Here is an 11,794-nt window from a genome sequence, read left to right as displayed (position 1 = left end):
GCTCGATCGATCGGTCAAAGCTGGATAAGCAAGCAATGTAATAATACACATCATGTCGTCTCAGATTCCTCCATGCTATGCTTGTTGTGTGGTCCACACGCATGTACATGTCTCGTCTAGAATCGGAGGATGATCGCTCGTCTAGATAAAAAAATATCCAACTAACAACTCTCCGCTTTACACTATATTAATAAATGTCTTCATTATTTTTATCTAAATTTTGCTACGCACAATCATATAGGGTATTAATTTAGTTTAGAATGGCAAATTTATTTTTCTAGGTACATTTACTATTTTATATTAAATTATGTACTTGTTTAAGTAATTGTAAAAGAATATGTAAATATGATAAAAAAAAGTTTGAAGATCGGCGTGGAGACATATATTGATGATAAAAGTATGACACAAAAGTTTCAGGTAATTTATTATGTCATAATGTTCTCAAATAGAACACATTTTAACTAAGTTTTATAAATATTTAACTACAATTCTCTACTTTACACTATATAGATAAATCTCTTCATTATTTTATTTAAATTTTACTGCACATATTTATATAGGGTATTCATTTATTTTTGAATGGCAAATTTTTTTTTCTTGGTACATTTACTATTTTATATCAATTAAATGAATTACTACATACATGTTTACAGAAATTCTAAAGGAATATGTAAATGTTGTCAGAAAAACTCGAAAGACTAGCATGGACACGTAACTTGATGATAAAACTATGACATAAAAGTTTCAGAAGATTTTCCAACTTCTTATGCCAAACTGTTCACAAATATAACACGCCTCAAGTAAGTTAGATAAATATTCAATTACAACTCTCCACTTTACATTGTATAGATAAATTTTTTCATTATTTTCATTTAAATTTTAGTACACATATTCATATATGGTATTCATTAATTTTGGAATGAAAATTTTATTTTTCTTGGCACATTTACTATTTTATACCAATTAAATGAATTATTACATATCTATTTATAGAAAATGTAAAATAAAATGTAAATGTGGTGAAAAAAAATCCAAAATTTGGCTACGACACATCTTAGTGATAAAAGCTTGATATAAAAACATATAGAAATTCTTGCAACTTTTTATATCAAAGAGTTTACAAATAGAATGTCTCAATTTCGATATTGGACCATGGGGAACTACTTTGATTTAAGTTTGCTTTGACTATCTATAAACTTGTATTTAAATCCATCCAAGTTGAATTTTAGGATATGCAGTTTGTGTTTAAGCAAGTAAATATCTAAATATGAATTCAGATTCGAACTCTCCATTTTTTTATTCGTATCCAAGGATGTTTGGATCTATATTCGAATTCAGATTAAAATATGGTAAATTGTGATATTTGAATTCAGATCCGTATGTATTCAATTTGTTTCCACTCCCTACTTCATATACATATGGTTGTGCTTGTCACATCCGGTTTTAGGGGCAAAACCAAATGCATAGCATATGTGTGACAGGATTTATTTTCTACTCATATATTGATGTCACAAGTGTAATATATCAAAAGACAATGCAATAAAGGTGTAAAAGAGAGTATAGTAACTTTATTACATCATCCAGACTTATATAACTCTCAAATAGTATCATCATCAAAGTACAGCGGATATAACATGGGCAATCTTCCACACGAAGATGACTGGCGCATCGCTAGACTCAGTACTTATCATCACCATCGTCACAGTCTTCCTCATCAGCTTCTGATAAAAAAATTAGCAAGGGGTGAGCTCACTTATGGTAGGGGCTCATCAAATGAGAGGAATAGTGCAAGGTTAACAAGGTAGGCTATGGTTAAGCGGTAAGCATTTTAGTTGATCAATATTTTATTAACAACGCCCAACTTACTAATTATAAGTGTATCCCAAATATCCCAATTAATCATAAGCATATGATTATATCAAAAACACTTTAGTGAAACCACTTAAGCAAACCATTTTTAAATCATCGGATCACGATTTATTCTCCATCTTTAAGTTAAATTATCATGTGAGGGTCTAGGTTCCTCTTAACCGTGAGCACGGCAGACGTATCAGTTTTTCACTCTGCAGAGGTATTACAACTTTACCCACAAGTCAAGTATCTCATCTCTCCTGGGTAGTATGGACCCTTAAACACTACCGAGGTGAATGGCTAGGGATCCATTATGAGGTTTTCACAAAATATCATTAGTACAAAGCCACCCGCTAAGGTTTCCACGTCAGTATTGGTGATCCTCTGGGCGAGGTAACTTAGCCAAGACTACCACCCCATGTTAACATGAGCTGCCACTAAACCACTACCGCTCCCTCTTGCCCATCTTTCAGGTAGGGTTGCTAAGCACTAATAGAGATGGCAATGGGGACCCGATCCCCGATTTCCCGCGGGTAATTCAAATAGGTATGTTACTAATTTAGTCCTCGTGGGGATCTAAGTGGAGAAAATTTAATCCCCGTCGGGTTCACGAGGATAGGGAACCATCCCTCGTCCCCGTTCACCGTGTACCCGCCCCACGAAACTTTTTTATCCAAGTTAGTCAATTTACTTGTTAAAATTATAGTAAAAACTCAATGCATGACATGTTATAAAATAGCAAACTAAACTATAAAGCAGATGTCTCTTGTAATTTTCAATCTTGTTAAATTTGAATTAATTTGATACAATCAATTTAAATTTATCTTTAAATATTGTACTTCTAGTGGACAGATTCCCCGCGGGGTTCCCCACGAGGATAAATTCCTCGACGGGGACGAGGATGGGAGAAAAAACTCCCCCGTGAGTGTTCACGGGGACAGGGATAGGGAGCCATTCCCCGACAGGGAAATCCCCGTTGTCATCCCTAAGCACTAAGTCTATAAAGCTATTTACTAAAATAATAGCCACGATAGCACTCGTGGTTATATTGTTATAATAGGTGGTCACTCGAATGTTTCATTTAATATAAAATGATCTTGTTTAACCATCGGGTTAACATAGTTACACAAATTTCATTTTTGGAACAATAGTATCATTAAAGAGTGACATCATAATTATCACTCCAATGTTCCATTTAATATTATTTATCCCAGGATAATCAAGGAATAGGGTTGGTATTTCTAGGTAATCCTATTTAGGCAAATCCCATCAAATTTATGCAAATATCTAAAAGTAAATATTATTATATGCATTATTTGGGTACAAACAGAAATGCAGAGGGAGAATCCACTTACCTTGCACAAAGGTGTCATGCGAATCGTCTTCAAATGTATTTTGGTCTTCTACCACGAAATCAGCTTATAATATAAAGTTGTATATCGTACATACGAAAGAAAACATTCACCAAATAAATAAACATACACCATTACATTAATAACATATATCATTACATGAACAAGCTTATACCATACAAACCATACTTATAATAGTGCCTAGAATAAAACATAATTCATACTCATATTATTAGTCTACACGCATTGACATCTAATTGTTATGACATAAACTATAAATTCTACTTTGAATTGTCACTAGTGAAAGTTATATGGACATTCGACTATAAAATTATTTTACATAACATAGCTTAGATGTAATAATTTAACCAATTCTACAGAGATAAATTAATTCTTAATTAATTAATTCTACTATAAACAATGGTCTCATTTTAGTTTTATCTTTTCTTTCTAAAATAAAATGACATTATAATAATCAGATGTCAAATCGTTATAGTAATAAATTAAATCACTGATTAGACTACAATATTTGAATTATTATGACCATGGTACTACTTATCACTTCAATGTTAATAAAGTTTCTATTATTTATTTAGTGGGTCTAAATGAACCTATGATTATAAGCTTCCACATTAATTCTAAGATTCATCATAAACAAGGTTAGTTGTGAAATTACACACCTAATATTTTTATCACTAACGCGTGATCTACCAAATTCTGTCATTCTTTTTTCTAATCATGAATTCTAAAATATTTGTAAGAAAATTACATGGTTGGTAATAATATACTAATTCAACGCACATATAATCAAAATCAATCGTTTACAACACATGACTTCCAAATCACAATATTCCAAAATTAAAACAAATCATTACAGAATTCATAAACTAATTCAAAGCATGATTTTAAAAAATTAATAAAAATTCGAGTTGTCCTCGACCTCTAGTTCTTGTGTTCGAGTAGGGAGCGTCGTGTTTGAGTACGGAGCGGTCGACGGCGAGGCACGGGCATGGTCGGTCCGAGGAGTAGAGGCAGGACGCGACACAGGCGAGGCACGGCGCGGCTAGAGGGAGACGAAGGGTTATAGCCATGTACGTTTGTTTACACCGATCCAGCTTAGCATTAGCATGGATTGAAATTAAATCCATGTCACAATCAGTACCCCAAAATAATTCAAGCTTACTCAATTTTTTTATTCGGTTAAACCATCATGGATTATAGTCCAAGGGTTTGGGAATTTTTTAAATTATGGAAGGCATAGATTATATCCATATCTCAATAGGTATGAAAAAAATCTATAAAGATATTGCACAATTTTACATTAGAATCTATGGATCAAAAGAATAACTAGCCTTGAAAGCAAAATAGATTAAATGATGGATTTAATCCCATGAGAATGGGCATGTGAAATAAATTCAATCAATTCAGACCTAGATTAAATCCATGGCAGTATTCGATCCCCTTATAAGGTTTGGGAGGGCACGGAAAAAGTAACCATATTACTAATGTAGGAAGAGGAAAAGGAAACGTTGGGCTTAGGTAAGAGATTAGCAGACGACGAGTAAAAAATGTGAGAATCTAGTTGATCGACACTCCTCCTAGGGGGTCATAGGCCTTGCGCCAAACTGTCTCGTGGCCTCCAGTTAGTTACATGCCGAATCACTCATAAAGATTCCCACATTCCAGTGATCCAGTCTTAACAAAGGCACATAACACATTCCAGTCTTAACGAAGCAAACACTCTATTCAATTCAGACCAAAAACAAAAACAAAAACTCGGTCGACCCACCATTTAATAGAAGAAACTCGGACGACCCTTTAATTAATAAAAGAAACCAAGGACTTTGCCTCCGACGTTCTTGCGTCGGGCCTCCTCGTGATCCATAATTCCCGCAGAGGTTGTAAGCACGATATAGCCAAACTACATATAAGAGCACAGTTACCACTTAAAGAGTCCAACATACAAAATAATGCAGCCCATGATATAGACAACAACAGGCTAACCTGGCGAGACGGAAGCAGCCTCGCAGTCCAGCCTTCGATTTCCTTTACCCCAACATCAAACCGGGGGCTAATTACACCGCATTTGTTTAGTCTGCCGTTCAGTTCCACCACAATCTTCCCAGCTCTGTGGTCATCCACGTACTCGAACTCGCCAATGTATCCTAATAATATAGCACTAATCAGGTACGTATCCTCGGAATGCTGCCAATTGAAATGGGGCACGAGATTGAGAACTAACCATGACGCTGCATGACCGTCAGGAACTTGATGATCACCTTGGACGACGGCCTGATCATGACCTGCCTCTTGCCCCTCTTCTCTGCATTGTACATGGACTTGAGCGCATCGTTGAGCACACTGACCCTCACCATGATGACCTTGCGTGAACAAAAAGATGCAATTGTAAGGATCACATGCTGTGCTGGAGTGAGTAGCATTCGAAATAGCCATTTACATCTACGTAGCACGACCAAAGGTATAAATGACGGCACAAAAAGTAACTATGTCGCTGCATCAATGCAAAATGATGTAAAGATTTGCCAATTCAGTACAAACTTTCATCTATCAAAAAAAAAACTTCATGCAGTGCTATATTGAAATCATGTAAAGAAACGCATTGCTAAAGAAGATAAAAAAACTCAACCACGTGATCCATACTGTTTAAAGTTGAAACTCAGAAGAACCATAACAAAATGGTATCTATAAAGTCAGTCCAATATATAAGACAACAATAACAAGTTATCCATGATGCCGGCTCTAGTGGTTGTAAACTACTCATCACATGTGCATTAGTTTGCTTCATCCAACAGATTGCACAGGATAAAGCTATAGTTCGTCACCAACATATCATCAAAATAAGACTAGTATTGCATACCCTTTATCATCATCTAATAGTTTGCAATTAGCCTGCTTTGATCAACATGAACTAGAACCCTGAACGATGCATGATCTAATTAGCAGAACTTAACTGATATTATTCTAAGCAGCGTTGGGCAGGGTTCAAGCTACCACAGAACCACATGCACAGCTGACCAGAACGTACCCAAAGTGCTGCCAACTACAGACTCGCAAAGTATGGGATCTCTCTGCACCAAACACCTGCTATCTGGTGTACTTAAACAGACTTGCTGATCAGAATTGCAGACAAGCTGAACACAGCAATCAATACAATGGTGTAAAAGCAGAAGGCGCATCAAAGCCAACGCCACCGTTCCTGGCTTGAGCACGCAAGAGGTAGGGATAAACTATGAAGCTAACGAGGCGCGCGCGCGCGCAACGCCACCGTAGTCCTCCTCAGCCAGCCCCATCCGCAGCACCTGACCCGCTCTACCGCCTCATCGAGGAAACCGAACCAAAACCCGGATCTGACATCTTTCGAGGGGACGGAGGGAAAGAGGCGTGGAGACTAACCTCGACGGACGGCGGGACCAAGAGGAGGGCGGCGGCGACGGCGGGCGCTGGAGAGGAGACGCGGTTAGTAGGGTTTTATGCGCCCAGCGCAAGGCGCGATGTTTATATTGCGCTTGGTTTAGCCTAGCGGACGCGGGCAGCACAGGTACAGTCCTTGTTGGGCCAACTCGCCGTCTAGCAAGCCCAAAATATCATGGGCCGTTCAGCAAGCACAAAAATCACACGGTTACGAACATTTCTTCAACTGGCTAAGGCCCGCTTTGGAACATAGAAAAATTTCCTCTTCTGTGTGTTTTGTCTGTTGTAAAATTTCTGTACAATACGAATTTCAGAACTGACAAGACAAGCTTCAATGATGATGCACAAGTAGAACATAACAACATTATGAGAGACGGGCGCTTCAGGAGATGATATCTGTTTTTGCATCCACTCCTGATATGATACTAAAATAAATAGATGTATATTTTGATCCGTTTTCTTGGATTATTGATGTTAAATCAGGACGCTGATGTAGATAAGTGCCACCTCAAATCCCTAGTTCTCTTTTTTTTTTTTGAAATTGTGTGACGTTGAAGTAAAATCAATTCGTCCTTAGTGTACTGTGCTGTCCTATTGAGTCAGTTACGTGCAAGTAGTTTACTATAGTGCTAATGTATCAAACTGAAAACAACGGAGTAGTTTCATCATGAATAGGGCTGGTCATTCGGTCTATTAGGTTAATTCGGTTCGGTCTATTCGGGTTTGTGAAATTTCGGGTTCTGAAAAATGAGAACCGAAATTTCCAAAAATATTTTAGGAACCGAACCCGAATAGACTCACAATTTCGGTTCGGTCTATTCGGTCCACTGGATAGACCCGAATTGTAGAGAGACTAGTATATTTTGTTAAAATATATACAATGAATAATGAATTGAAAGTACTATTACTACAACAAGTGACTATAAAAATTAGCATACAAAGATATATATACTATCGTTAAGATGATATCATTATTTCTAGCTATAAGTTCATAAATCATATAATAATACCATCACATATTAAGAGCTTTTTTACATTTCGGGTTATTAGGTCTATTCGGGTTTTAAAGATTAGGAAGCGAACCCGAACCCATAACCCGAAATATAACACATATAGGAACCGAACCCGAACCCGAAAACCCGAATAGACCGACAATCCGGTCTATTCGGGTTCAGGTTCGGTTTTCGGTTTTAAAATGCCCACCCCTAATCACGAATCCAAAACCAATGTACCTAGTAAATTGTCCAATGATGCCCAGCACTCCGCAATCTGGACGCTATTCTAAAAACTAAATATGTGTCACTACTAAATGTTTTCCCTAGTTTGCTGGTTGCAGACTCATCAGTACCTTGTGGTTCATCTGTGATAAAAAATAAATAAAGTCAGGCAAGAGTAGTTCTTAATGCTATTCGCCTGTTCATCATTCTGAGAGCTTTTTTTGAAATTGAAACACCGCAGAGAGAGATAAAATCGATTAAGTGTCTCCATGATTGTTATTGTCCATACACGCATTGCCATAGTGTTAGTGGTGTTACTGAGCTAATTTTCTGCAAGAAGACATACTGAACCAATGAGCTGGAGCAGCAAATGTTTTATTGAGAAAAGATTGCTGCGATGGTTGTTGGCGTAGATTAGCAGTTGGGTTGTTCACCTGATATCTGGTGCTGATGAGAGATTCCAGAAGTGGCCCAATCAAGAAACCACATCCTGTCCTATAAAAGAAAAGGAAGCACAAGTTGACTGAAGATTTTATAATAAGTCAAGCATTTGATGCCAAGAAGATTTATATAGTCAGTGTCTCCGTGTATTTAACTGTTCCAGAGTGCCATGACATTGCGATTGGCTTCAGGCTTGCCTGCTCGCCATATCTGCAGTTCATCGGATTCTTGGAGCCCTACACCCCGGAAGAGAAGCTTCAAAGGAAAAAAAAATGAAAGAAACGAAAGAAAAAAATTAACGTGGTCGGCAGGATTCGAACCTGCGCGGGCAAAGCCCACATGATTTCTAGTCATGCCCGATAACCACTCCGGCACGACCACTGTTTGATGTTCGAACGTATTTTATGGACACTATATGGTTATCAGTTCACAGAATCTTCTGTGCCGCCTGGGCGCGCGGCCCTTCAGGACGCTGGACGCCGTCGGGCTCGTGCTCGGGCCGACTGCGTGCGCAAATTGCGAGGCGCGCGACCAGCGTGCGGCTTTGTTTACGACACGTACGAGATGCGTGTGGTCCTCCCACTTGCTCGGCTAGCTGTCAAGGGAGACAGACGGTGCGTGGCCGCCGTACGGTAGGTCACTGACACGCGGGCTCGCGCGCAAAGTCAGTGGCGCCACTCCACTTGCATTGCGTGCGACGGGTGGATCGGATCCAGGATCCTTCTCGGAAGTCGGGGTTGCCGAGCTGCATGCGTGCATATAGAAGAAGATCGGGAGCCAGATCTCCCCCCAGATCTTTAATCTTTTCTTTCGGATTCGAAAATGGATCCCAAATCCCATGCCACGCCGCAGCACAGCTAGCTCGCTCCTATTTAATTCACTCGGTTTGGTTTGGTTTGGTTTGTCCACGTCGTCGTCGTCGTCTATATAACCACACCCGCCGCCGGTCGCTGTCTACTAGTACTAGCTAGCTCGCCTCCAGCTAGATCATCCCTCGCCCAGCCACACGCCACACCGTACATTCATTCGCGCGCGCATCTGGAGATCGGCCCTATCCGCGTTGCAATTTGCATGGGCAGCAGCTCCGACGAGTGCTCGCCGGCGAGGGAGATGTGCATGGAGGTCGGCGGCGGCCGGGGGAGGCGCGGCGGCGGGGGCAGCAGGTCGGCAGCGGACGGCGGCAGGACCGCCAAGCAGAAGCAGCCGCAGCGTGGACTGGGCGTCGCGCAGCTCGAGAAGATCCGCCTCCACAACCAGATGCTGGCCGCGTACCGCTCCGCCACCCGGCAGCCGCCGCACGACCACCCCCAGCAGCCGCAGGGCCACGACGTCGTCGTCGACGCTGCCACGCATTTTCAGCTGGTGCCGCCGCCACGGAGCGACTCCAGCCCGTTCCAGCCGTACCACCACCGGGGCGTCGTGCAGTACTACGGCGGCATGTACAGCAGGACCGCAACGAGCCCGCCGTCGCTGTACGCGCACGACGTCAGGGACTCGTCGGGACACAGGCTGGGTCCGCCGCCGCCGCAGCAGCACTACTGCATGACGATGATGAGCAGCAGCAGCAGCAGGAGCGACGACGGTGCCTGCAGCGCCGCCGAGGAGCTCGACTTGGAGCTCAGGTTGTAGCAGGGACCGGCTGCAGCTTTTGGTTTTGTTCTGGGCTGGGTCATGTAATCGCTTCGGGATCACTTGGATCATCCATTGCTATCATGCATGCATGGGCCAAGAACATGCATCATATATAGAATTGAACTCTCGATTGATCTTGTTGAGAGATGAAAACGAAACGGCCGGAAGTCGGAAAACGAAGGATCCGCGGCATCTTTTTGATCCCACGGCCTCATAGCTAGCAGTAGCAGCTACAGATTAGTAGTAGCTCCATTATCATTAATAAAAGATACGGTATAATTTATACATGGATAGAAGGCCAGCCGGGATTATGCATGATTTTTAGCGTCTCGTTTTAGAATCGTATTATTCTCTCCGTTCTAAATCACTATTCATTTTATCTCTTAGTTTTATATCTATATTTAAATGGGTGTTGATAAATCTAGACACATACAAACATAACAAAAGTTATTTTAGCCGACGGGAATCTTCATGATTCTTGTTGTGAAAACACTAGTGAATTGACAATATGTTACTATGGTTTCTATATTTATAATATTTACAATGCCTATTCTTTATTGAACGCAAATGATTGTGAGTTTCAATGGTTAGAACTTGGGTGTTGGAGGGTGGAGGATGATAGTTCAAACCCTAACCCCCAGTACAACGCTCATTTTTGGACTTTTATTTCGCTCGCTACGCTCGTTAAAGGAGACGACCTACAAAGGGAGAAACTTCTACTTAAATATTACATTTTATTTATAGTATACAACTTCTCAAAATATATCAAAATATATAGGTAGCCAATCACCACCATAGACGCCTTGTTCTCGCATTAGAAATATTACTCCTCTACTACTTGTGTAGTAACCTACTAATCGTTAGAGGAGACGACCTACAAAGGGAGAAACTTCTACTTAAATATAGCATTTTATTTATAGTATACAACTTCTCAAAATATATAGGTAGCCAATCACCACCATAGACGTCTTGTTCTCGCATTAGAAATATTACTCCTCTACTACTTGTGTAGTAACCTACTAATCTGATTCATTTGTCCCCTAATGCAACACTTGGAACACTGTAATATCAAATATAATAACACACTCTAACACATGTTGAATACTAAGATAGAGAAGGGAGAGAAAGAAACGAGTTGTAAATTTGTAGCTGATGTATCAAGAAAAATTATGAGAGAGACAAATAAGTCATACATTAATAATGAAGAGCTACTTATCTATAACACTATATAATCCAAAGTTTGAATTTTGCAAACCCACCTAAATAAACCATCCTGCACTGAAAGCTCTCTTGTGGGTTTTGTTGGTTTGGATGACAACCCAATTAAAGAACTGATAGGTGTGTTAAGTGTTGAACAGATGCTTAGTGTAAAGCTTGTAAAGTTCAACACAAGTATTCAAGAGTGATTGTCCAAAGGCTGAGTTGATTATGGTTGTGGACATCACAAGTGAAGGAGAACATTATTTAAGTGAGAAAATTATAAAAGAGACCCTAGGCGCCCATTTGGAGAACACAAGTGCAGCAAGCAAGTCCGTACATCAAGTGATCAGATTTTCTCTCTCCCTCTCTTGTGTATCTATCTAGTTTGTGTAGAGGTGAACTTATGAGCCTTTAGAGAGAGGAAGTGTTGCTATAGCAAGATCAAGATCTTGAGCAAGGTGTTACCATACCAGAGCACTGTCAAGAAGACTGTAAGCAGCCGCATCATCGTTGTAATCGTCATCAACATAGTGAAAGGCTCTATCTGTCACATTGACAGATCTGAGCAAACAGATGAAGGAGTTAAAATAGGCTCCAACACAAGGTGTGGCTAACTCCAATGAGGACTATGCAAGCATTTCAGGCTTGGGCAAACCTCGGGATAAATCC

At 40.1% G+C, this 11,794-nt stretch overlaps 2 protein-coding genes and 1 non-coding gene across 3 annotated transcripts; 1 reads left to right on the top strand and 2 right to left on the bottom strand.

Annotated features, from left to right (window-relative positions):
• Positions 1-4,766: 4,766 nt before the first annotated feature.
• Positions 4,767-6,733, bottom strand: LOC100280584 (40S ribosomal protein S15a). Its single transcript, NM_001153503.2, has 4 exons — positions 6,618-6,733; positions 5,446-5,584; positions 5,208-5,368; positions 4,767-5,124 (listed from the first exon to the last, which is right to left on the bottom strand). Exons 2-4 carry the CDS (start codon positions 5,576-5,578, stop codon positions 5,026-5,028), a joined length of 393 nt encoding a protein of 130 aa, NP_001146975.1. The 5' UTR covers positions 5,579-5,584; positions 6,618-6,733; the 3' UTR covers positions 4,767-5,025.
• A 1,859-nt stretch (positions 6,734-8,592) lies between these two features.
• Positions 8,593-8,674, bottom strand: TRNAS-AGA (transfer RNA serine (anticodon AGA)). The gene has a single exon. It is a non-coding gene; the product is annotated as a tRNA-Ser (tRNA).
• Positions 8,675-9,087: 413 nt separating this feature from the next.
• LOC100275129 (uncharacterized) lies at positions 9,088-10,078 on the top strand. The gene has a single exon (NM_001149299.2). The coding sequence runs from the start codon at positions 9,365-9,367 to the stop codon at positions 9,920-9,922; it is 558 nt and encodes a 185-aa protein (NP_001142771.2). The 5' UTR covers positions 9,088-9,364; the 3' UTR covers positions 9,923-10,078.
• Positions 10,079-11,794: the final 1,716 nt, after the last annotated feature.

The sequence above is a fragment of the Zea mays genome, chromosome 3, assembly GCF_902167145.1.
Source record: "Zea mays cultivar B73 chromosome 3, Zm-B73-REFERENCE-NAM-5.0, whole genome shotgun sequence".
NCBI classification, from domain to species: domain Eukaryota; kingdom Viridiplantae; phylum Streptophyta; class Magnoliopsida; order Poales; family Poaceae; genus Zea; species Zea mays.
The sequence above is the reverse complement of the archived record's forward strand: the minus strand, read 5'-3'. Positions and strand labels throughout refer to the sequence as shown.